Source organism: Humulus lupulus, chromosome 4, assembly GCF_963169125.1.
Source record: "Humulus lupulus chromosome 4, drHumLupu1.1, whole genome shotgun sequence".
Lineage (NCBI taxonomy): Eukaryota > Viridiplantae > Streptophyta > Magnoliopsida > Rosales > Cannabaceae > Humulus > Humulus lupulus.
Genome location: NC_084796.1, coordinates 23,783,205 through 23,811,002, shown reverse-complemented (window position 1 = coordinate 23,811,002; position 27,798 = coordinate 23,783,205). Strand labels below are relative to the sequence as shown.

Sequence of the window (27,798 nt, the reverse complement as noted above, 5' to 3'; positions counted from 1 at the left end):
ACTTCTTTTTCCTTGCTCACCACTACTCTCTTTTTCTTATTCATCACCACACTCTCTCTCTCTCCATTTCCCTTTCTTGTACGAGCACCACACCACAAAAAAAGGGAAACAAAACTTTATTTTTCATTCAAAAGAAGACTAGCTGCATGCACATCCACTCTCCCATACACATACTCACACACACGAAAAGTAACATAAAATCCACGAAAAGAAAGTAACTCAATTATTGTCACACTCACATCTTAATTAAATAAAATCACATAATAAAGTCATTATTTAAATAATCACAAATAATACATATTTCTACAAAATAAATAATTACTTAAATATTATGATCGCATATATAAACAATAAAGATAAGACTTATATGGCCAAAAAGGTTTAATAAATTCAGTATCTAGACTGCCTTTAGAGTATATTTAGTTGGGGTAATGAAATGGAGTGAATATAGATTTGAATAAATTTTGATTTTATTCTTTTTTTTTTGTTACAAAATTTAAAACAATATTGGAATGTAATTTTAATGGAATGACTATTCCACCATTTTGGTATAATAATTTATTTGAAAAATCATTATAATTCACAATAAAATATAGAATAAATAGTATTTTTGGTCCGAGAACTATAATCACTAAATGATTGTTATGTTAAAAATTCCCCTCGAATTATACACGTTAGTGAAATATGAGATTTCTGTTAGATTTCGTCCTAGGTAGCTAACAGATTGATGATGTGGCATTTTGTCTGTTGATGTGACATTGTCATGTATAAAATAATTAGCAATTCCCCCCTCTCCAACTTTGACCACAACGAAATAATACCCTTTTTATAAAAAAAATTATTATTTTTTTCTAAAAATAATAATTAAATCCTCAATAAATTAAAAATTAAATTATTTCTAACAAAAAAGACACAATATGATAGTCAAAGTTTGTGGTGCGAAATTACTAATTATTCTACATATGACAGTGCCACATCAACAGACAAAATGTCACATCATCAATCTGTTAACCAACTAGGACAAAATCTAACAGAAGTTTCATATTTAAGTAACATGCATAATTCAGGAGGAATTTTCAACATCGCGAATCATTCAGGAGGCAGAATCATATAGTGTTCATAATTCGGGGATAATACTATTTATTCTAAAATATATTAATAGTATTATTTTTATCAATTTTTTTTGTATTTATATTAAATCTTATCAAATTTCATTACAATTCTACTATTTTTTTCATTACTCCCAATTAACCAAATCAACGTACACAGTGACTAAATATTTTCATCAATATATTACACGGCAGAGCCTAGAACATGCATTAGGAAATAATTCATCCATAATACACGCAAAAGGACAGTTCAAAATTTGTGAAGAAGCTAGAATGTACTGTTTATGATTATAAATCAATAAAATCACTTTTTTCCTACTCCAAATTATTTTTCATGTTATAAATGTGTTATGCATGATATACAAAAATTTAAAATACACATGGTGGGCCTGGAGTTGGCCATGACCCCAAGCTTTTATATTCTTTGAAATTTATATAAAATTTTACAAAAAATGAATAAATATACATACCTACTTTTTAATCATATATACAAGTGTCTTATTATCATATATGTCTGCAATATTTTTTATTTTTTAATGATGTGACATATGTTCATGTAGTAGACAATTTTTCATCAATATATAAGACCGCAGAACCCAGAAAAAATTGTATAAGATTATAAATTATTAACATTACTTTTTCATCTCCAAAGAATATACCATGTTGCCAATGTCAGAAACGTATTACAGTATCTCGTTCATAGACTTTATTAGTCATCACCCTTCACCCTTTACAATCTTATTAGCAGCCTTAATATTCTCTGTCCTCGTATATAAATTATGGTTCTCTATTACTACCCCAAAACGAAATTTGCCACCATCGCCTCCAACGCTACCGATCATTGGAAACCTCCACCAGCTTATTGGCTTGTACACTCATCGAACGCTGCAGTCCTTGAGCCTGCGCTATGGCCCTGTCATGCTGCTCCGGCTCGGCAGTGTGCCGGTCCTCGTAATCTCCTCCGCCGCCGCGGCTAGGGAGATTTTTAAGACTAACGACCATGCCTTTTCGAACCGTATCAAGTCCCTTACCTTAGAGAAGCTCCTCTACAACTACAAAGACGTTGGGACGGCACCCTATGGCGAGTACTGGAGGCAGACTAGGAGCCTTTGCGTGCTCCATATGCTAAGCAAAAAAAGGGTTCTGTCCTATAGAGCCATAAGGGAGGAGGAGTCCATTCTCATGGTTGAAAAGATTCGAAACTATTCACGTAATAATCATCATGGGGCTGTCAATTTGAGCGACCTGTTTTCACGGATGACGAACAACGTCGTTTGTAGGGTGGCGTTGGGGAGGAAGTACGATGAAGAAAGTGATGCGAAGAGGTCTAGGAGGCTTTTGGGGGAGCTTACGGAGTTGATGGGAACATTCAATATAGGAGATTATATTCCGAAGCTTGCTTGGTTGAACCGTTTGAATGGTTTGGATGGTAGAATAGAGAAGGTGGCTAAGGAGTTCGATGAGTTCTTGGAAGGTGTTCTTCATGAACGTATGAATATAAATGACAATGTTATTGGGAACATTGAAGACCAGAATGCTTTAGTGGACATTTTGCTTTGGATTCAAAGGGAAAACTTGCTTGGCTCCCCTTTTGATAAAACTTGCGTAAAGGCTATAATTTTGGTAATTATAAGTTAACTCTCTCTCATGTTTTTTTTTAATCTCATCTCTTCCATATTCATCTTACTCGTGATAACAAAAATATATAACTTATCACCATTGTCTTATACATGCATCATTAAACAATTAAAATAGCTTATATTTATTTGAAAAATGCTTAATAACATCCCAGGTTGTGCCCAACACTATATATACTATTAGTGGAAATACATATATATATCAGCTACTAAATTTGCACCGATAACAATATAGCATGTATTAGAATGTTGAGTAAAGTATCTTCTTATAACAATGTTTTTTTTTCTCCTGTTTTTATGTCTCTCTAGCTACTATATTAAAGAAATGATATGTATTATATTTGTACGAAGTAAATTATGTTCTTAATTAATAAATACATACATAAAGTGTATGTTGTTATAAAGTATTTTAAAGTTCAGTACAACATAAAATGGTAATATTCTCTGTTTAATTAAAATATCTAATTAATTAATTAGACTCAATTTTAAATTCAATGACACATAAAATATCATTTTTTATAATGTTGTTGAACACCCTAAATACCTTATAGTATTTGGGGGCACGTAATATCTTGGTTCGGCTGTTTGTAACAACAAAAAGAAAAGTTTTTTACTTTTCATATATAGATATGATTAAGTCGTGCCCGTTGAAATTAATTTTACGGAAATTCTTGTTTTTAATATTTTTTTAATTTTTTCGTTAATTTTAATTGAATATTTTATATTTAATAAAATAATTTTATATTTAACAAAATATTCTTATATTTAATGGTAGATTGTAAACATAACTTAAACTTAAATAAAATTATATAAATAAATAATTAAATAAATTAAAATAAAATAAAATATTTTACCATATATTTTATAACATAAATAAAATTTAATTAAACTTAAACTTAATATTATATTAAACATATAATATATAATCTTCAAAAACTAAAACAAATATAAACTTAAACAAAAATAAATTAATTAATTAAAATAAGATATTTTAAAGATATTTTATGATAATTTAATTAATTAAATCATATTTATTTAAAAATAATAAAGGCATACATATAATTTTTTATCTTATAAATTTGTATGATAATTTTTTTTTATTAAGTGATTAATTAAGCTTTTTTTTATCAAATTCTATAAAGGACATTGTGAGATATATTACAAACTAAAAGTAGTTGATGCGTCTACATTATGATTTTTTCTATTCTTATTTTATTTTTATTAATTTCTTTTAAAATATTATTATATTTTATATATATATGTCATATAGCTATGTAAATATATATATATATATATGTCAACGTTGTATTTAGATATCATATGTAGAGATTATTGATATAAATATTTATATATATTATAGAACTATAATTTATTTTATTATATATATATTTTTAAAAAATAATAAATTAATTTTTATTAAAATTATACACAATATTTAAAAATTTAAAATTAAGGAAATCAAATCAAATGTAAATTAAAAGTTGCTTCTAACTAACATATATAAATAACATATATATATTTATATAGATATATAATCGGTATTAACTATATTAATATATATATATCATGTTTGTAGGACATGTTTGGAGCGGGAATTGAAACTTCTTTCGCAGTCCTAGAATGGGCAATGACTGAGCTGCTAAGGCATCCAAATGCCATGGAAAAACTTCAAAACGAGGTCAGAACCGCAATCTGTAGTAAGAAGAGCAACACTAGTACTACAGAAGATAATGATTATGTTACAGAGGACGACCTAGAAAAAATGCCTTATCTGAAGGCAGTTTTAAAAGAAACCCTCCGTCTTCATCCCCCGATCCCTATCCTCCTTCCCCGACTTTCAACTCAAGATGTGAAGATAAGCGGATACGACGTCGTTTCAGGCACCCAGGTTTTCATCAATGCATGGGCAATCGGGAAAGATTCCGCCACTTGGGAAGACGAACCAGAAAAGTTTGAACCGGAGAGGTTCCTGTTCAAGAACGCGGAAGTGGATTACAAAGGTCACGACTTTGGGTTGATTCCGTTCGGGGCCGGGCGGCGGGGCTGTCCTGGGATTAACTTTGCCATGTCCATTAACGAGCTTGCTTTGGCCAGTGTCATCCATAAGTTTGACTGGGCATTCCTGACTGGAGAAGAGAGTTCAAATCATCATATGATTGAAACCACTGGCATTACCAAGCGTAGAAAGTTTTCTCTCATGGCCGTGCCAACTGAATATTGTGATCAACCCGGATCTATATATTAATATAAATATGGGAATTTTGTAGGGCATCACCTACGGTACAAGCATTTTTTATTTTCGTAACTTGGAGAAATTACAACTCAATTTTTGCATGAAGACGTATGTTATAGTTACAGCAATCATCTTACTAATTTTTGGGAAATTTCGAATAATTTAAAGTGCCGAAATCAGAGTTCAAATAGTCAGTTGCGTGTGTGCTTGATTTGTTTTATACGTGTAGAAAACAGACTATTTAAACTCCGATCGATTTCAGCACTGTAAATTCATCGAAGTTACTTGAAAATTAGTGGGATACCTGTTATAACTATAATGCATGTCATAATGCAAAAACAAATTGAGTTATAATTTCTCAAAATACCGAAAATAAAAAACGCTCCTACAGGTGGGCAAAAATGATGACCCTATCTAAGAAACTCCCAATATATGTATATTTATAATTATGTTACAGGTTCTCATTCCATATCAAAATAAATATAGTTCACCCTTAAAATTAATTAGAAATAAGTGGAATACTCTATAATCTTTATAATTGGTTAAGTATATTAATGTGTTTGTTTAATGTGATACACGTACCGTTAAAACTGTCTAAGGTAACTCATGTACTCGTTGTTGTTTACTAGCTAGCATGCATGTGCATGTAATATTATTAATAAACATGTAAACTCACTAGTATTTTTTTAATAATTAATACATAACTATTATTAATGTTGTCAAAAATTCCAGTTATGCAATTTTCTTAAGCGGATGTGACAGGATTATGAAATACGATGATTAGAATGTTAGATCATATTATGTATATATATATATACCAAAATATTACAAACAATTTATAATTATATATATGACAAGTTTTTTTAACTAATTAAGCACATTTATATGAGATGAGTTCCACTACCATATATATATTTATAAAGTTCTACTAGGTTAAAAAGATTTGACACATAGGTGTGTACGTGTCATTACTCAAATCAAATAAGAAGATTGTTTGAGTTTTAATTTTTTTAGTTTTTGCTTTACTGATTGGAAATAATTTTTCAAGTCTTGTTTTGTTTAATGATGTTGTTTATCACCTTTGTCCTTTTGTGTGGCTTTGGTCATTATATGGTTTAGTCGTTTCTCTTTTGTTAGGACCTTTAAAGTTTTTGTACCTTTTAGTCGGGGCGGTGATTCAGTTTAAATTATTGATTTACTATAATGCTATATTTAAGAAATGCGCTTTTATTGGTTATTATTATTGTTTGGAGGTTTAGATTTGTTTATCTAGCAAGATTTGTACATCTGGTTTGTTCCTTATTCTCTGTAGTCAACTTGGTTAGCTTTTTTTTTAAGCCACATTCTTGTAATTGTTCATTGACCATTTCAAACGTGCATTGAACTTGGTTTTATTTTAACTATGAAAAATACTCATTTCTCTTATAAAGACAATAAATGGTGGATCCTCTTACTGGTCCACACACGCTACTAGCCAGCGAGGCATGAGACATCAAAAATTGACGTGACACTTTTATTTTGCCCCCATAATGGATCCATTTTTCTGATCAATGTAAGCCATTCATTTACTAGCCAGCGAGGCATGAGACATCAAAAATGGACGTGACACTTTTATTTTGCCCCCATAATAGATCCATTTTTCTGATCAATGTAAGCCATTCATTTACTAGCCAGCGAGGCATGAGACATCAAAAATGGACGTGACACTTTTATTTTGCCCCCATAATGGATCCATTTTTCTGATCAATGTAAGCCATTCATTTAAATGATCATGTGTAATCCTTAATGAAATTATTATTTTATATAATGCGATAGCGGTACAGTTTTATATTTTGTTTTAAGGTTCTCCATGTATATTGAGCTAGAGTAAAATATAGGATTATAAAATATGGTATTTATTAGGTTAGATCATAATATAATTTTTTTTTCACATGTTAGATCATAATATGGTATAAAAAATATGGCATGTAATAAATTTGTTAACCAATTATATTTATTTAAAATAAGTCTCCCTAAGTGTGTAATATTTTATTATAAATAGATCTCCAATAATTTTATTTGTTTATTATTAGAAGGGTAATACTTTTTTGGACCTTGTATTTTGTAAAAATTATCGATCGGACTCTGTGTTTTGTTAAATAACAATTCGGACACTGTGTCTTGCAAAACAGAACAAAATAATACCCTAAACAAGATTTTAGTCAAAATATTTTTAAATATGACCAAAATACCCCTGAGTTTTTTAATTAATGAATTAATTATATTATCAAAAATACATTTTAAAATAGAAAATTAATTAAATTGATTTTAAAATATAAAATAATTAAAAAAATAAAATAAAAACTAATTAAATAAAATATACAAACTTAACTATATAACAAAAATTAAATCAAACTTAAAACTAAACGAAATTATTAAAAAACTAAATTGATAAATAAAATAAAGTTAAAACTAATTAATAAGAATTACTAAGTAAATAATAACAAATCCTAAAAATAAAAACTAAAATCCCAAACCTAAATGAGTTTTTCTTCTTCTTCATCTTCTTCTTCCTCTATATTTGTTGAAGAAGAGCAACAATGCATGCAACATATGGGAAGATGAAGTCAGAGTTGGGTGCAGAGGCTCGACGCACTACTACAAAAATATGCTTTTAGGACATTTTTTATGGCACTTACCTAGATGCGAGCTTTAAAAACAGCTCATGGACTTTTTAGGACTCTCATTCAGAGTTATTAAAGAATTTCTTTTAGGACATGCAGTACGAGCCCTAAAAACTGATGGGTGTCCTAAAAGTTTCAATTTTTTTAAGTAAAAGTTCCTCGACTTTTTAGGACACTCATTGAGAGTCCTTAAATAAATTTTTTTAGGGTATACAGTGCGAGCCCTAAAAACTTATGTGTATCCGAAAAGTTTGAATATTTTTTTAACAAAAGTTTTATTATTATTTATTAAAAAAAATCACTCAGTCCATTTTTTTCTCTCTCTCCTCGAATCCCTCTCTGTCTCCCGAAGTTCCCCCTCTCTCTCTCTCTCCTTGCGTTGTCTCTGCCAGGGCCGAACGGTCGCCCTTCCCTCGTCGGCAACCGCCATGCGCCAGACTAGTTGACGCGTCGTCCCCCGAAACCCCAAAGATCGACACCTCATGCGCGGCCTAAGGCCCTAAACGAGGTACTTGAAGTTCTGTCGTTCATGGGTTTCTCCCAAACTTTCCGAGCACTTTCCGGCCACCTGGAGCCACCACGATCTGAACCACCTCCACCACCATACTCCTTGCTTCTTGGGCTTCAAAACCCACTAAAAACTCAGACTCAATGGTCACTGAAGTTGGAAGTCAATGCTCGTCAGAATATATGGTGATTTTTGAACCTTCAAGCGTAGATCCGAGCTTTTTTGAGTCATTTCAAACTAAACCACCGCCACAATGAAATTTCCCTTGGATTGGGCTTTAAAACCCAGTAGTTTGTTTTTTAAAACACCACCTTTGAATGGTGGAGCCGCCATCGTCGCCGACCACCACTGTGCTTTGGGCTTCAAAACCCACCAATTAATTTTTTAAAAATAAATCAAATAGAGGACTCGCGCCCTGCGAGTCCTAGAAAGCCTTTTTTGTAGTAGTGACGCCACAAAACTGCTCGAAGGGATAGTGGAAGCTCTGCTTGACATTATCATTGTAGATTCAAGCACATAGGGGGCGATGGTAGATCTGAAAATTTTAGGGGCATGGAGCTTTGAATCTGAAACTTTCAGGGCATGGAGCTTTGCATCTAAAACTTTCAAGAGCGTGGGGCACCAGATCTAGATGTTAAAGCACATAGGGTGGAGCTAGGTTAGGTGACAGTTGGTGTTGGGGTTAGATCTAGGTTGGACAAAGCTGGGTTAGGCAACAACTGATATTGGGGAAAGACTAAGTTGGGCAACGCCAAGCTTCCCTTGCGATCAGTAAGATTCTTGGTTCTCTATGCGGTGCCAGGTGTGACAACATTGGGAGGCCAGATTGACTTAATTCCCTTCCGATCGGCTTAACTCTTTAGGTCAACATGCACTACAACAAAATAGGGGTTTTATGACTTTATTTGGGAGACATTGAAAGTCTACAATGTCTCCCCATTGGGAAGACGTTGTAGGCGAGGTCATTGTAGGTATAGGTCTCACGTCTCCCATTGGGAGAGGTGGGAGACTTCCCACGTCTCCCAGTGAGAGAGGTTGAAAGTCAACGTTTGACTTTCAACCTCTCCCAATGGGAGACATTGAAAGTCTCCCAGATTTAAAAAAAATTAAATAAATTTATCATTAATATTATTTAAATTTGATTTAATAAATAATTAAATTGAAATCAATTTAAATTAAAATTGACATAATTAATAAAATAAAAATATGCAAGAAAGACAAAATTTGTTAGACATACACTACTACAAAATCACCTTTTTATGACACATTTTTAGGACACTCACATAAATGCGAGTCCTTAAAGAATTTGTTTTATAACTCGCGGAGCGAGTCCTAAAAACTATGTGTGTCCTAAATATTTGAGATTTTTGTTTAAAAGAAATACCCCCTGGACTTTTTAGGACTCGCGTTACGAATCCTAAAAACTTATGTGTATCCTAAAAGTTTAAATTTAAAAAAAATTCAAATTCCCTCCAATTTTCCTTAAAAACTGTTTTTAGGACTCGCAATGAGTGGTGACTTTTAAGGACTCACTTTGGGTGTCCTAATAACTTTTAAGTAAAAAAATAATGAATAAATTAATGCTTTATTTTAATAACTAAATTAAACAAACAGATTTTTTTTTATTTTTTAAAAAAAGAAATGAAAATTGAATTTTATTTATTTGGGGTTATACCCAAATATTGTATTTAAAAAAAAAATCTGACCTAAACTAAATCCTAACCCTAAAAGCTTCAGCCCCTGCCGACCCTCTCTTCTCCCCTGCCCTGCCGACCCTCTCTTCTCCCCTGCCCTGCCGACCCTCTCTTCTCCCCTGCCCTGCCGACCCTCTATTCTCCCTCAGCCTTTCCATGCGTCTCCCTCAGTTTCAGACTCGCACCTGGCCGCACATGGACGCCGTCGACGAGATTTGTGGCTCGCTCAAGCAGATGCGGAGAGGCTCGCTGCAACGGTGGCTCGCGGCTCGCGAAGGGGCTCGCTGCAACAGTGGCTCACAGAGGCGGTGGCTCGCGGAGGGGCTCGCTGCAACGGTGGCTCGCTGCAACAGTGGTTCGCGGAGGGGCTCGCGGCAACGGTGGCTCACAAAAGCTGGTCTTCATTTTCAGGTGGTGGCTGGTTGTGTTTTGTTGGATTTTCAGTGTTGTATTTGGTTGGATTTTTATGTCAATGGAAAATTTTAGTTTGGATCTATATGTCCATGGAAAAGTTTCGGATATGCTATTGATGTTGATTGTATATAATCATATAATATTAATGGTGTAGATTAATGTTTGCTAGTTATCTCAAGAATGTTTGCATTGATTTTGTTTTTGAGTATCTTTAATATATTCATTCAGCTAACCATAGGAATATTTCTAATATTTTCTATAATTAAGATCGGCTTAATATATGGTCAACGTTGTGACATTGATTAGATTTGATAACAACGATACTTATTTATCAATCAATAATCAATATCGGTCCTAGTCCGATGTAACTAAATACATCCGATCTTATCTACTTGGTCGATGCCTTGGACAAGACATCACACCCTGAATGTGTAAGTAGATCATATCGTAGATTGCCTAATCAGTGAAAATCCAATGCACTGATCTAATCTTAGGACTCGTTCTTTTGAACATATAATTACAACTATAATCCACTGTGACCTAGTCACTATAATTGTAACTATCCATATGTTCGGGATTTTATAAATGTTTGTATTATTTCAATAATCATGTAATAAAACAAGCAAGCAACACGGTTGTCAAACTAAATGATTTCTACTACTTTTATTAATAATATGAAAACATGCTACATGTCCGACATGGTTTTATAAGGGCATAAAACCCAACAGAATCAGCATGTTCCTGTCTTCCAGGAAAAAGGAGACACATCAAAAGGTTTAAAACCTTTAGGACCTTTAAATCCTCAGAGGGAAAAGGCCGTCGCTCCTTCAAGTTCCTAAGGAGGAAACGCTCTTTCAGAAAAAAGTCTGACAGATGTTTCATCTGTGGTGAAAAGGGACATTATGCCAAACAATGCCCCAAAGGGAAAACCGCCAAACTGATCTCCCACATTCAACAAACAACGGGCATATCTCTCGAAGAGAATGATCTAGAATCCATCTTCTCTACTGATGACGAGATCAATTCGGAATCCCTCTATGCATTCGAACAACAGAAGACCCCAGATGAATTCTACCACATGGCAGCAATCAATACAATACAACCATCGCCAATCATCTCCATGCAGATCCTCCCTACAAAATATGCTCGGCCAGTCAAAGTAGCAGCCTTCTTCGACACAGGAGCATCATACACCATGGTGAACCCTGATGTTCTCCCTCCAGAGTATTGGAAGAAAGAAAAGCAATTCTTCCACGCTACAAACAGAAGCATCTTCTGTACAGACTCATCAGCAAACCAATCAAATTACAGTTCTTCCCAGGATGCTCTATCATTCACAGAGTAATTGGTTCAAAATTACCAGAGAAAGATTTAATTATTGGTTTTGATGTCTACACTAAGAAAAAAGGTTTGAGAATCCTTCCTGGTGGCCTTGGTTACAAACAATATTTTGCTCTATGGGAATCTATACCAAACTATTTTCTCATGCCTCCTGATCCATTCTCCAAAGTCAAACAAAGGCTCATAGAAAATTCTTGTGCCACAAGTCATGCTGAATTCCTCCAGAAATGTGAACACCCTCTTTGGAAAAATCATCAGTTCTTCATCAGTTTACCATTTAAGCTCAATGAAGATGTTAACCCTACCAAGGCAAGCCACCCAGGCATGAACCCAGAGCATCAGAAGATGGCAACTGAGGAGTGCAAAGAACTACAACAACAAGGATTAATCGAACCAACCACCTCTTCATGGGCATGCCATGCCTTCTACGTCAACAAGAGATCAGAACAGGCCCGAGGAAAACAGAGGCTGGTCATCAATTATAAGCCTCTGAATGAATTTTTGGCAGATGATAAATTCCCCCTACCAAATAAAAATTCCCTATTTGCAAGCCTTTCAAAGGCCCAAATATTTTCAAAATTTGACCTCAAGGCAGGGTTTTGGCAGTTGGGTATTGAAGAAGAAGATAGGCCCAGAACGGCATTCTGCATTCCAAACCACCATTATCAATGGACTGTCCTTCCCTTTGGCCTCAAAACAGCTCCATCACTGTTCCAAAAGGCCATGACTAAGATCTATGGCCCTATTCTAGATAAGGCCCTAATCTACATTGATGACATATTGCTCTTCTCACAGGATGAACAAGCCCATCAAAATCTTCTGGCCCAGTTCATTTCTCTCACAGAAGCCCATGGGGTCATGCTATCCGAAAAAAAGATGATCATTGGACAAGCCCAAATTGAATTTATGGGGATGAAGCTCATTAAAGGCCAATATGAAGCCCAACCGCACATAGCCCAAGAGTTATTAAAGTTTCCCGAAAAGGACTTCACAAAGGTCCAAATTCAACAGTTCTTAGGAATTGTAAACTATTTACGGGATTTTGTCCCGCGACTCTCGGAACTGACAAGACCACTCAGCGACATGCTTAAAAAGAAAATTCCACCATGGTCACAAGAGCAAACTGTAGCAGTCAAAAAGCTAAAAGAGATAATGCAGACATTGCCACCTCTGCAGATTCCTTCTGATGGGAAAAGAATCCTACAAACAGACGCTAGTGATCGGTATTGGGGAGCGGTCCTACTTGAACAAGACAAGACAGGGAAAATAAAAATATGTGGATACAAAAGTGGCCACTTCAAAGACTCACAGCTCCATTATCACTCTACCCTTAAAGAATTATTGGCGATAAAGATGGGTATCACAAAATTTGAATTCCATCTGATAGGACACCATTTCTTGGTAGAAACAGATTTTGCCGCGTCAAAAGGAATGCTTAGTCTAAAAAAGAGCAAAACGACAAATGCCCAACTGTTGAGATTGGCAGTTTGGTTTGACAATTATTATTTTGACATTAAACACATTCAAGGCAAAAACAATATTGTGGCTGATTTCTTATCCATATCACCCCCTGCTATAAATCTAGCCTCAGGATACTCACCAAGAACCATCCCCATTGTCATCCAAAAATCACCACATACCATCCCAATCATATTCATAATGGCCTCTTCCTCTTCTGTCACACACACCCAATCCTTTCCCCGGGATGCAAAGAAGATCCTTTCAAAAATATCCAACAAATCAGCCAGAGAAAGAGCAACCCACAGAGCAATCTTCATCCAGAATCTTATGATCTCCAAGCTTTGCCCTTCTATACAAAATGACTTTGGAATCCATCCAAAGTATCCATTTGCCCAAATCCTACCTCTCTGAGATGCTATCTTCACTCCAAAACCGATAGCCCACCTTTTCTGGTACCTGGCCAGTGTCTTCACCATAGCTGTCGAAGTACAAACTATGGCCTTGCACACATCCATACAATCATTCTTGGACCAAGATAGGTTCAAGCCAGCCTACCAAGTCCAAATGGATATTTTGTCCTGGTTTGCCCCGTTGGAAGAATGGAAAAGGGTCTTATCAGCTGAATGGAAAAAGGTCCAAAATAATAGGCCCACTTTTATTTACCCACCAGGCCCAAATGTTGCCAACCTAATGAACTGTTATACTGTTCTCTTCCTTAGCCTCAGTGCCAAGCTCGATGCAGAACAGAATATAGTTACTAATCCAACATTCGAAGTCTACGGGTCAAAAGAAGAACCATTATGCGGTATTGGGGGCCAAGAGTACATGGACATCCAAAAGAGTCTGTTTGAGAAAAACCAGATTATACCTCCTGAATTGTGGCCCAAGCCAGAAGAAGATGCTCCTTGGGAGACATTCCCTTCTGACTATACTCAAAAAATAACAAGGGCCCTTGAAGCTTCCCATATATCAAAAAATGAAACAGATCAGGCCACCAAACTCGAAGAAACACTAGAACAAAAATATTCGTCTCTGTACAAATTGACCAATACTGAAGGGGTTGTTTTGCGGAAAAATGACTACTTTGAGGATTCACAGAACCCATATGCTGACCCTACAGATATGCAAGACCCATATCTCTTCCATTACACAGGAGACGAATGGAACATGATGTACACAGAATACGACGCCTGTCCTCCAGCTGGCAGTGACGAGGATGAAGAGCTGACAAGATGGAACCCACTTCATGAAGACCCAACATATGACTCTAACTATGAAACTAGTCATGAGCCAATATTTAAATAAATATTTCAGCCATAAGTTTTTGTTGTTTAGTCTTTTGTCTTTGTCGGGGAATCTTATCCCTTACCTATGCTTTTGTCATTGTCTGGGAATCCTATCCCTTATCTTGTCTAGAGAATCTTATCTCTTATTTTATCCCAACCATGGTTGGTTTTGACTAGGATGAGTTAAGTTTGGTTAAGTTTGTATGCTGAAGGATGTGACTATATAAGGCCATCATCCCTCCTTGTGTAAATCAGAGAATTTCGAAGCAATAAAATACTAGAGTATTTATTATAAAAAATGTTCTTCTAAATCCTTCCTTCAGAGATTTCTGAAGTAGAGATAACATGCAATATGGATCATATCTGAAGGCAACTACTGTTATAAGTTTTAGATTAATCTTTGAGTTAATAAATCTAGAAATCTATCCTCTATGATCGTAAGTCACGCAATTCTGAGTATGTAAGTCGTGCAGATTGGTGTGAGAAATTGCTGGGTTTATTTATTCGTTAGTTTGTCTAATTAACTTATAGCAGGAACACCTTAATAAACAATATCAAATAATTTACTTCAAAACTAGAATGCATCATATTTTTATATGTAAAAAGTATGTATCCAATAGATTCTTGGTTTAATGGTTTTTTTAAATAAAAAATAAAATTATCATATTAAGTATATTTTTTTAAAACTATAGACAATGTTTTGGCTTAATTTTTTTAATATGTTTGTGTATTTTTTTTATAGTATATGACATTATTTATTTATTTATTTAAAATTTAAATGATAATTAAAAATATAATAAAAATAAGTTAATATATTTTCTAAATAAAACTAAGCAAACCTGTTTTGCACGTTGATTTTACCTAGTATATATATAACCAACAATTTAAATGAGGTAAAAGACTATAATTCGATCAAGATGCATGTAACGCCCTAGATTTCTCTTCCTTAGTAAAATAACTTACTTAAGAAAACTGATCTTGAAATTTTCTTTAAAATAGAAGTTCTAATATAAAGTTGGGCAGGATCACGATTTTCAAAACAAAATACAACTTTAGATAATAAAATAAACTAAAAGAAATAAATTACAACTCTTTTATTAAATACAACTGAATACTGAAAACATTAAATCTATGGCGTTCCAGGATCTTTTATTTGATAGAATGACCCCTCATAGTAGTACACACTTTCATAATATAGTGGCCTCCACACATTGTGCTCCACATCAACAATCAAATGTTCTAATTATAAACCTGCAACGGGGAAAACAAGCGAGTGAGCTAAAAGCTCACAATGAAGGAAAAACATATTATAGAAGCATAATCGACCTATCTCATAGATTTGTAACATATTGTCCTTGTAGCAATCATTTATCAACATAAGTCATATGAAAAGCTAATCATAATAACATAAGTCATAATAATAAAAGTACGATTATAGGAAACATAAGCATAATCATACAACATAAGATCATGACACCCCTATTGTCTAAGTCACATATGATTCTTCTTTGATCACTTACATGACGCCCCTATTGTCCATGTTTTATCTGTCATCTCTATTGTCCACGCTTTAGGCACGTTTGCCTTTAATAATGTTCCAACACTAGGTTAGGCAAACAAAGACAAATCCATACATATTTTATAACTAGAGTCCATTAAGAAACAAAACAAAAGTCTAGCTAACTTCTTTACTTCAGATCCACGCAAATTCAAAAATCAATCTGCTTCACTAAGAGCCTATAATTGAAGAACAACAATGTGTCTCAATTTCACATAAATTCATACAAGCTCACATAGATTCGTGAAGTACTTTTGCATGAGCCATGCAAACATAGCAGCTATCCTATCACAAACTACAGACCAACTACAGACCAACGCTTAGCATGCTTCTACGATAAATAAATATTCACATTCTCATTAGAGTAACTAAAACATCATCATTTTCACATAGTGGCACCAAGGCCGAAACACATGGACTCACCAATAAACCTTCTAAGCATGCAGGAAGTATTTAGAACTTTGTGTAATTAAGTACTAAGCATGCGAGGCATGTGATTCATAACGTAAACATTTGTATTCTTGAAACCAATACCATGGCCAAACCCTAATGAACCACTTAGAAAATTTATTTCTCAACATGTAACACTATTTCTAGATCTCATAGTCACATATCAATAGGTGTAAGCAAACCATAAAAGAATAGAATTAGAAACCCTTTTCAACCCACATGGCCGAAACCATCTAGGAACCCAAAAGAATGTTATAACATTTTCCCATGCATCAAATCCAAAGTGAGAACTGAATCTAACATGATTCCTACTCAAATCATCCAAAAGAAAATAAAGAAAACATCCAAAACTTAAAAATTGGCCAAGGCCGACCCTAACATGCATACTATTAAATCATAATCCAAATTCACCACACAAGGCTAATAAACAGCTTATATCATAGATGCGAAATTCTCAGACCTTAATATACAAGTAGGTCAAACTATATTATCACATGTCAGCATTTATTTCTCAACCATTGAATTTACTAATCACGTGCTTATGATATCCTCAACCTTTCATACATACATCATCATCACATAAACAATTGTAGCATAATGATTTCTTTTCTTCTCATGATAGGTCTTAGTGGCCAAAAACTTAGTGTAGAAAAGAAAAGAAACACAAAAATCGTTTATATATAAATTCATAAAGAAAACATAACACATATCATGCTTCCTATTCGAGTCAACAAAAGAAGAAACAAACAAAATAATCCACATTCATTTACATCCTTGACCGAACCTAACGAAGCAAAATAAAAAAAAAACAATCATAGTATTTCATACAATAATAATTCCAACATGCTACTTATTCTCACATTATTTATAATCATGCTTCCAATAACTAAACAATTTAAATAGGCAAAACAAAACCCTACATGCTTTCTATTCGAGTCATAGTACCAAAACAAATATCATGCTAATAACAATCCAATATGAATCTTAAACTACAATACATGTTTCAATTAGATTCATACTATCAAAACCACCACTTAAAATCACAACTTCTATGAAATACTAAGATAGCCAAAACACATAGTACAAGATAACAACTTAGAGTCACCAATCATACAACATGATTTTATCAATATTTCAACAATATAAACTAGATTCACTACTACAAAAGGAAGGTTTTATGACTCCATGTGGGAGACATTAAAAGTCTACCGTGACTCCTATAAGGGGAGACATGATATGTGGTGTCATTGTAAGTGTAGATATAACGTTTACCATATGAAGACACGGTAGACATCCCACATCTCCTAGAGGGAGACATCATAAAATGTATGGAATTGGGAAAGACTTGCTATGTCTTCTATAGGGAGACATTAAAATTATCATAAAAAAAAAATCCAAGTATTATAAAATTCATTATAATATATAATATAACCTAGTTTCCATTCAAATTAAAAAAAAATCATTAATTACATATTAATCAACAAAATTTTTTACACAACATAATACACAAATAAGACCAACACCCACAACCACCCCAAACCCAGATCTACCACCATCCACAGCCAATTAGAGTTCCTTCGTTGCGAGCAACAGATCCACGATCCCCAACCGATGCGAGCTATAGCTCCATACACAATCTACAGTTAAATCATTCAAACAAAAAGGAAGAAACTGAATTTGTAAGAAAAAAAATCTAGATTTAATAGCATAAACACAAGGATAAAATATAGAAATGGGTTATTTATCTGACCAAAACCCAGAAAAGAAAATAATAAACCATCAAAATCCAGAAGCACGCTGAAGATACCCAACAAAGTTGCCGATTTGAGTTCCTTAAAATTCACTTTGTTGACCCTCGTTTTGGCCAACGACACGGAATCAAATATACGACAGGAAACAAAATGACAATTAAGAGTTTAATCTAATGGTAAAGAAGAAACACAAGCGATTTATAGTGGTTCGGCCCCAATGAATGGTAATGACCTACGTCCACTTAGTGCTATTATTAATATTGAATCCCAATGCCGTGATCAAAGAACTAGGGTTCTTGAGTTTCACAAACCTTGGGAGAATTACAATAAGACGACAGATAATTGCATTCTATGCTCTCTCTTTCAATATTCAGAAAAAGCTTCAAAGATCAAAAAGTCTCCTCCTTGAGCTATTTCATGTATATTTATAGGCTCAAGGGGGGTTACATGGGCCAATGGGCCTTAATTATCCTTAATATCCGTGTATCAAGGCAATAAGGAGGAAATAATCAACACAGTTATTACAGGATTACAATCTGATAAGGAAATAAATCAAATCATACGACCAGCCTGGTCGTCTCCAATAGTCAGGCTTGACGAAGCAATGTATAGTTGGTCGATAATCGAACATCACCGCCTTATTTTGACTCTGCCACGCGTCAACCACGTGTGAGAAATCCTTGCCACGTCATCAACAGCCGTTTTTGGGTAAACATTTGCCCCCAAGTTTACTTTACTGCGACCAGCATAAAGTAAACTTAGGAAACTGACTCTTTGCTTACCCCCACCAAATCTGTCAGAGCCGCCCATGCTTTCTTGAAAAAAGTGATCAATCATGTCCAATCAAGTCTTTTCGGTTTCCCAAAAACTTTTCTGACGGCTTCCCCATACTTTGAAAAAAGTAATTCATGATTACTTCTTTTATCGTGTTGCAGTCACTATAAATAATACCCCAAATCCACATTTTCACTTTTTACTTTTCACTCGCCATCTCCTTTTCAAGAACTCCAAAGAACTTCCACCATCAGAGCCCAGAAATCCCAGGAACTTTCATCGCTGATCTAAGGAACTTCCATCCGGACATTCAAAGCTTTCGTGTTCAGACTCCACCTTTCATCTAAGTAAGTTTCACGAACCTTTTAAACGTTTGAGTTGCCATGCAAAATTATTTTTTATTTGGTTCATATCTGAGTTCTTGACCGAAACTGTCTTGGGGTAAATGGGCATAAGGATTGATGCTTGATAGGGTAGTGAAATAACATTTCATAGGAGTTAGGAGTTAGTTTGATAGTCGAGATTGTAGATTTAGGGGCGTAAAATCGAAGTAAAAGTTTGATTTTTAAGCTAGTTGAAAAACAGGGTTTTTCCCGCCATTTCGGAGTCGAAAAAGCTTTTTTTGAAAAACTTTTTACTTCCGCTTTTTAATCTGTTTCTCAAACTGCTCGTATAAAACTTAGTGTTTTTGCTAGAATGCTGCTGGCCATATAAAAGCTTAACTTTTATACGCGAGCAACGTTATTCCAACTCTCAACACATATTTTTAGGCTTTACGTTCTCATCTCCCCCTTTCTCTGTTCGCAGCTTTTCATGCAAGACCCGTGAGGAGGTGAGAGGCCTATCGACGACGACTTGCTAGCCCAATTGCTTGAGGACGAGGAGCAACCGTCGCTGTTGATACCCAAAATTCCTTTTTCTTGAGCTACCCCAAACATTTCATCATCCCCGCGTCAAAATATGGGTCGAGTTAAGTCTAAAGCCTAGAAAAAGAAACCTTTCAACCCTTCAAATCAGCCTGCTCCTCAGGCTGAAATTCCCTCGACCAGCGGTCGAGAAAGAAATATCCCCGACCCTAGCATCCAAACTCACGCTCAACTTCGAAGTTCATACACTAAACGTAGTCCCAGTAGAATTTCTACCAACCCAGAGTATAAATGAGCCTGATGTGGAAGATACAAACCCGATTGACTCGCAACCCACCTCGATGACCCCAATAGTTGACTACCTCGAAACCGGAAGTCTCCCAACAGCTCGGAAGGAGGCTAGAAAGCTTGTGTACCAAATACCAAGATATACCATTTTGGAAGGAAAATTGTACAGAAGGGGGTGCTCTATGCCATTACTTAGGTGTGTAACTCCTCTCGAGGCAAAAAAGATTTTGGAAGAAATCCATGAGGGATTTTGTGGAGATCACACCGGGGGGCATAGTTTGTCAATAAAGGTGGTTAGGCAAGGGTACTTCTGGCCAACAATCAAGGCAGACTCGTTCGAGTACGTAAAACGCTGCGATAAATGTCAACGGTTCACCTCAATACTGCGAGCTCCACCTACCGAGCTTACCAGGATGAGCTCCCCATGGCCATTTGCAATATGGGGAATCGACCTCATAAGCTCCTTGCCAACTGGAAAGGGTGGAGTAAGATATGATGTAGTCGTTGTAGACTATTTCACAAAATGGACCGAAGCTGAACCCTTGGCCATCATTACCTCGAAGAAAGTCCTAGATTTCGTAGTAAAAAACATCATCAGTAGATATGGGATGCCCAGGAAGATTGTATCAGATAATGAGACCCAATTCGACAGTGATTTGTTTACCCATTTTTGTAAAAAGAATGGGATAGCAAAAAGTTTTTCCTCCATGGCCCATCCCCAGGAAAATGGCCAGGTCGAAGTAGTCAATAAAACCTTGAAGAGTTCTGTGAAGAAAAGGTTAGAAGAAGCAAAGGGGAGATGGCCAGAGGAGCTGCCTCGAGTCTTGTGGGCCTATAGAACTATGGAAAGAACTTCAACATGGCATACCCCTTTCTCCCTGGCCTATGGGTGCGAAGCCATGTTGCCCATCGAGGTCAAAATCTTAACCATAAGGCATGACGCATATGACCAAGCCTTGAACCAATCTCAGCTCAAAGAGAGTCTGGACCTCATCGAAGAAAAAAGAGACGAAGCCCAGTTGAAAAATGTTGCATACCAGCAACGAGCTACTGGATATTTTAACAAGAAGGTCTGAGATGGGAAATTTGGATTGGGAGACTTGGTGTTAAGACGCGTGTTTTTGGCCACGCGAGACCCATTTGCTGGGGTACTTGGTCCTAATTGGGAGGGACACTATCAGATCAAGTCCATTATTCAACCTAGAGTATATACGCTAGCGAGGCTAAATGGAGGATTGGTTCCGCGAACTTGGAATGGTGAACATCTACGACCTTATTATCAGTAATGGATGAAAGATTTCTACTCATTTTAACCAAGCATGTATTTGATATTTTGCTTTTCATCAATAAAGTACTGAATTTCATTCAAGAGTTTTATGTTTTATTGTTATACTTTTTTGCAAACCCTCAAAATTCAATAACCTAATATCACAATCATAGGATGTTAAGGGGGCATAAGTGGTACACAATCATACCATAGGCTCAAAAAAATATAACATAAATGAAAATTAACTCCAATAGCAATGTCTGGATTATTGACCCGACATAAAGAAAGTAATACGTGTATAGATCATTAACCAAACACGTAAACTAAAAAAGTCTGGAACTAACCGGCAACACCTAATCGACATTCAAAAGTTGGAATTCTAGATAAACCAACTATAAACTATAAGTCAAAACTAGGGCACTGGAAAATTTTGCAAATAAGTTTCAACCTCGCAACCTTGAGGCCATACTCGAGGATGAGGAAGAGTAACTAGAAAAGAAAAATATAACTAGACTAACAGGATTACATACCAGTTAAGTATTTTTTTTCAAATACATGGTTAAAGTAAAGTTCGACCTTGACAATAACGGAGTTGGACATGGGCACTTCGAATAAACTATGCATGAATGTATTGAAATTCGAACTTAAACCCAACGTATATTTGTACAAACAAACAAGCATAAAAGGAGGTCCTTAATAATAGCATGCTCGAAATATTTTGATCAAGAAATATGGTGAGTTATATTAAGGCAAAAAGCTAAAGGTAAACAATCTGCAAAAAGATTTTCGAGCCAGAAAATTGAAAGCAAAAGAAAATTACTATTGTGATACGATAATTAAAATAGCTCAAAATTGAGTTGTAAATTGTCATTGCCCCGAGGGCACAAAAAATATAATGGGTCGCAGCCCATGATCTCGGTTTCAAGGGTTAGATGCCTCTCCAGCCGCAGTCCCAGAAGCCTCCGTTGCCTCCTCAACCTTGATCCTGGTGTCTTCCTCCTCAAGTTGAACCTACCATTTGGCAATAAATTTGGTCTCCAGGTTGGCTAGGAAGCTGGTGTCGAGGTCGGGGTTAACCCAAATTCAATACATCGCCATGTCTACGACGTGATCCTTTTTGGTCTTGAACTCAACGAGAAGACGAGCCTTCTCACCTTTAATAATTTCAAAGGTCATCTTCTTCTCCTATTCAAGCATGGCATTCAGCTCCCAAATCTTCTTGATCTCGGAGTCTTGAACCTCGATCTCCTTAGAGGTCGCTTCCAGCTTTGATTCAATTTCAGGAATTCTTTGGACCTCTTTCAAAGTTGCCTCCAGCCTTAACTCAAACTCGAGAATCTTCTGGATCGCCGCATCCCTTGCTGTAATTTCCAGCTGGGCTGCTTTGAGAACATCCTCGAGCTTTAATTAGGCATCTCGAGCGTCATGCGCAAGCGCTTTGCTTGTTACAACCTTGTTATTCAGTAAGAAATTGTGCTGAACGAAGGATATGAATGCCTACACACAAAAATAAAAACAAAGGTCAACAAAGCACAAGCCAAAGTTATTATAGAATAAGAAGACTAAAGAAAAAATGACTAACCGAGGAAAAAAGCTTGCCACCCTTGTCAAAGAGAGTGTTAGCATCTCGGCAGGAGGTCAGAAATTCCCACTGAGGGGCTCTGAGGTGGCTGAAACTTTGACCCACGTGGGTCAAAGCATCAAAGCCAAGGTTGACTCCATGGGTCCCAGCTGAACTATCAATCACAAACTCAGGTACATGGGCCGAGATCAACAGGAAGCGTTCTCGTACAGGAGCCTGGACTCATCTCATTTGGACTGCAGGAGGAGGCACAATGACGGAAGGCACCGCAAACTTAGCGGCTTGATTCAGTCTGACCTCAGAAGGTGCTGCAGGCACGGCAACGTGGCTGGGATCTAGAGGCACCGTGGCCGGGGGGGACTACCTCAGTCTTTTTGGATAGTTTGGAGGGGCAACCTCCCTTCTGAGACACTCTTTGGCGTTTGTTCTCCTTCGAGGCCATAGGTCTGTTGAGCACATTGTCTAGATCTGAGTCCATGTCACCTGAGAAAATAAAGATTGTATATGAATAATCGAACAGAGGTTATTATAAGAAACAAGCACTACAACAATTATGCCCATATATTACATTAAAATATCACATATTTTAACAAGTGTTATTGTCCCGTGCTAATAGAAAAGGACACAGCTAAATGAAATATTAGGCGGAAAATATAGTAGACTTAGGCGCCAAATGAAAGACAAAAGCCCTTACCCTAATCTCTAAGGTTGAATCCTAATAACCCTTTACGCCTCCTCTCTCACACTCAGTAACTCTCTCTTGTTCTATCTTTCTCTCTTAGCTACTCTCTCGTTCAATCCTTCTTTCATTCTCTCTGTTTGTTGTAGGTGTGTAACAAGGTGATGGGGGCCGCGGCTTGGATCGTATGACAGGGAGGCTCGACTCGTGGGTCTATGGTGTGGCTCGCTTGTGGGTGCGACGGTGCTTGCGGCGGTGGGTCTACGACATGGCTTGACTGGTCTATCTTCCATCAGGTCTCAATCTTCCATCTCTGTATTTCCTTTTGTTTCTCAAGAAAATTCTTGGGGAAATTGGTTGTTTTGCAAGTTTGTACATTATTTTTTATGTATTTACAGGGTGTTACAATACTTTAGTAGTCTAATCCAAATTCTACATCCCAAAATCAGATACGATTTGGGGTTTGTAGATTCAAGTTGTTTCCGTGTCTATGTGAAAGTTAGATATGATTTGGGGTTTGGGATTTGAATATTGAGGTTGCTCATGGGTATTTCATTATACTTACACTCCCTTGAATTCGTTCTCAATGTAAAGTGGCTAGAAAATCTGTATAAGAAGATATATTGTCATCTGATTATGTTTATTTTTGTATGCACACCCATGTTAACATTATTAATTTATTCGTTAAAAAAAACTGGTGACATTACAAAGAGGCTGGTTTTGCCATTTGGGCATCTCTGGTTTCTCTAAACTTTCGTGTATCAAATGGAAACTCTCTATAGAAAGTATGTTTTTGACCTCATTACTGACTAGTTCAGAAGAGAATTTGGGTTTAGTTTTACACTAATGAACATGACTATTTCATATATGTTTCATATCTTGCAAAGCTGCTTTGTTATGGTTTATACTGTACATATTTTTGTTTAATCTAACATTACTTACTTAAGTAGTGTTGGGTTTCATTGCTTTTTTCTTTTCATATATGTTTCATTGCAGAGTTAAATTGTTTGACAATAAGGACCCCCTTACTTGCCTTGTATTGTATACCATTTTGATCTTAATTTTTCTGTGTTTAAGGATCTTCTTATAGTTTTATTTTACTAAGTGATTTACATATTTTTGTTCACTTTAATTTCTAGGTCTTTGTGCATTAGAAGTTTTGATGTTTATGAGTATCTTTCTGTAATGCGTTAAAGCTTTTTATTTTAATAATGTCTTATGTTATAGCTTAACTAATTTTTATAAGGCTTTCTGCATAGTTTTGAACACCTAATGTTCGAGTTTTCTTTATCCCTTTTTCATGTGTGATTTTTGAGGAGGCAAAACCTTTTTCATGCTCCTTATATTATAGTCTGAACAGTTGAACCTGCTTGTTTACATCTAAAATGTCACAAAGCTTCATTTCTGTTGAGCCAAATTTGATAGCACAAAGCAGCCAATGTGACAGTAAAAACTCCTTTTTTAAATCTGCTATGCTTGCTGTGTCTAATGTTACTCAGTAGTCCATGTAATGAGATAGCTGGTGTCTTCCACTATAACCAAGTCTTTAATTCTTGTATATTTTCTAAACCAGTTCCACAAACAACACAATCTGTTTCTTGACAGATGTGAAATTGCTGAAGCCTCTCTCGGACTGGCAACCTTCCCACCATGATCTACCAAACCAGAAATCTATGTCTCGTTATAGTCAGTTTGTCCCAAACCAGATGATGCCAATTAACTGAGTTCTGTACTGGACATAAATGCTAATATCCTTGTTTAATTTGGTATTTCTCAGATACAAATTTCTGAGTGTCTAAAGTCTGAATCTGTTTTCCAGTACCAGCATGTTTTGCTTATTATTTATTGAAAAGAAGATGCTATCTTATATGAATTTATTTTTTGGCTTTCTTTTTAATAAAATGTTTTACTTGTTAATACTTAATTGCCCTTTCTTCTGATTCTGTTAATGTTCATGTCATATCAGAGAACTATGTGTTTAAGTTGGAGATATAAGCACCATTATTACCAGAGAAAATTCTTATTGGGCAAGTTTGATCTTAAAGTTGGATTTTACTTTTATTTATTATTATTATTTTTATAATATGTTTAGTTAGAGATTAAAGCATCATGGACTAGGTGATATCACAAAAGGGCATTTGGTATAGTTTTTCCATTATGTAAATCAAAAGAAAGCTTTTGCTCAAGTTCACTCAATCTTCAAATGTGAGCAAGACTTGGTCTCTGATGTGAACAAATTATCATGCAAGTAATTGTAAAATCTCTTCAAATGTATAAAAATTCCACTCTTTAACCTTTGAAGGAGTGGGTTGTTATAAATCTATGGATTTAAATATATATATATATCTCATTTTTATATAGCAAGACATTTCCATATTCATTATCTTCTCTCATTGTTGGGTTTTATTTATGTTTGTTCAAAAAACACTTCTACAGAGCACACTTAACTAAATACAAACTGAGTTTTATTTTGGTATTTTCTCGTTTTTTTTATTTGAGTGGAGTGAGATTTTGAACTTGAACTGGGGTTTTATGTTTAGATGTTTGTAAAGTCTGATGAGGCCGAAACGATTTGCATTTTATGGGGGTTTGGGTTGATCTAGTTTTTGTGAAATTGTGATTTTAGGGGTTTTATTTGGAGTAAGAAAGAAAGGAAATGTAGTGTTTTTTTTAAATGTACTTTTGCTGGAAATTGAAATTCATTGGGTTTGATTTGATCTTGGAATTGGCTCTTTTTTGCATAATCTTACTGAACTTTGATACTCAATTAAGCCCAACAGGTGTATGAATTTATGTTTAGTTTTTGGGGATAGAGGAAATAGAGAGAGATTTAGCTATATCCCTTACCCCATGAGGCATGAGCCTTGAAATTTGGATTATTTTAGATTGTGTAGTTTTATAAGAAATGGAGATTGAACTAGTTAGAGTCTATGTTAAATAAGAACTGGGAGTTGGCAATGCTCATGTGTTGGAATCATTTTATGTTGATGAAAAGAAGATTATCTTCTCTTATTGGTTGTTTTTGTGTAGAACGGTGAGGAAGATTGTGAATTTGGATGATCACATTGCATTGGCCTGTGCTGGGCTCAAAGCTGATGCTCGTGCCTTGATAAACAAGGTGAGAATTGAATGTCAAAGCCACCAACTTACAGTTGAGGATCCAGTAACTGTTGAGTATATTACTCGCTACATTGCTGGTCTTCAATAGAAGTATACACAAAGTGGTGGTGTTAGACCGTTTGGGCTTTCAACTTTGATTATTGGCTTTGACCCATACACAGGTGCACCGGCACTATATCAGACAGATCCTTTTGGGACATTTTCAGCCTGGAAAGCAAATGCCACTGGAAGAAACTCTAACTCATTACGTGAGTTTCTTGAGAAAAACTACAAGGAGACAGCTGGGCAAGAAACCGTCAAGCTCGCCATTCGTGCTTTGCTTGAGGTAAGTAATAGCAGACGATGCATATTTAATCTAGTTTCTTAAAATAAATGAATCATTAGAAATGATGATTATGTAACTCACCCTTAAGTTTTAAAAATTACAAGAACTTCATCTTAAAACTAAATCCACCTCTAAGTTAAAATATGTTCAAAAATTAGAGTAAGCTAATCTCAACAGTACGGCTGTCTTCACCTTTCTGTGTCCTCACTGTAAGGTTGTCCCAAAGCTTCACTGCAGTTATTTGCTGTTTTGGGGGAGCTTTGACCTTTGATATGTATGCAGTGTTTTTTTGTAATTATTTATGTGTGATATTTAATCACTAGCTTTTGTCATAGTTTTGATTATGGTCTTTACTTACATTTAGATTTGTTAAAGCTCTTCTTCCATGGTGGGTTGTATATGTTTGTGGGAAAATTTATTGGTTTATCTTCATAGGTGTCAGTTTTTTGGTGTTCTACCTCTGTAATTGACTTGGTTAATCATTATAGATCATCTTTGTGTAAGATTTGTATCTACTCTTTAGGCATTTCTAACCTCATTTGAACAATTTTTCGTTAAAGCAATTGATGAAGTTTTCATTTTCATCAACAAAAATAATAATTAATTAAGAAAGATGATAACATTTGTTCCTGTTTTGATTAAATTATGCAATTCACCTTGAAGTTTAAAAAATTACAAAAGCTTCTTAAATTTATTCTTTAGTGGGCAGGATATGTTTTTATCAAGGTAAATAATTTATTTTTATCACATGGCATCTAATGTGAACATATTGTTTTCAGGGGAATCAGCAAC

General features: G+C 35.3%; 2 protein-coding genes across 2 annotated transcripts; both read left to right on the top strand.

Moving 5' to 3' along the window:
• Positions 1-1,715: 1,715 nt before the first annotated feature.
• On the top strand, positions 1,716-5,586 carry LOC133830201 (cytochrome P450 736A117-like). Its single transcript, XM_062260124.1, has 2 exons — positions 1,716-2,732; positions 4,323-5,586. The coding sequence occupies exons 1-2, from the start codon at positions 1,770-1,772 to the stop codon at positions 4,989-4,991; spliced, it is 1,632 nt and encodes a 543-aa protein (XP_062116108.1). The 5' UTR covers positions 1,716-1,769; the 3' UTR covers positions 4,992-5,586.
• A 17,473-nt stretch (positions 5,587-23,059) lies between these two features.
• On the top strand, positions 23,060-27,441 carry LOC133831995 (proteasome subunit alpha type-7-like). The gene is made up of 5 exons (XM_062262393.1): positions 23,060-23,187; positions 26,592-26,679; positions 26,770-27,006; positions 27,165-27,252; positions 27,371-27,441. Exons 1-5 carry the CDS (start codon positions 23,060-23,062, stop codon positions 27,439-27,441), a joined length of 612 nt encoding a protein of 203 aa, XP_062118377.1.
• The last annotated feature ends 357 nt before the right edge of the window (positions 27,442-27,798 follow it).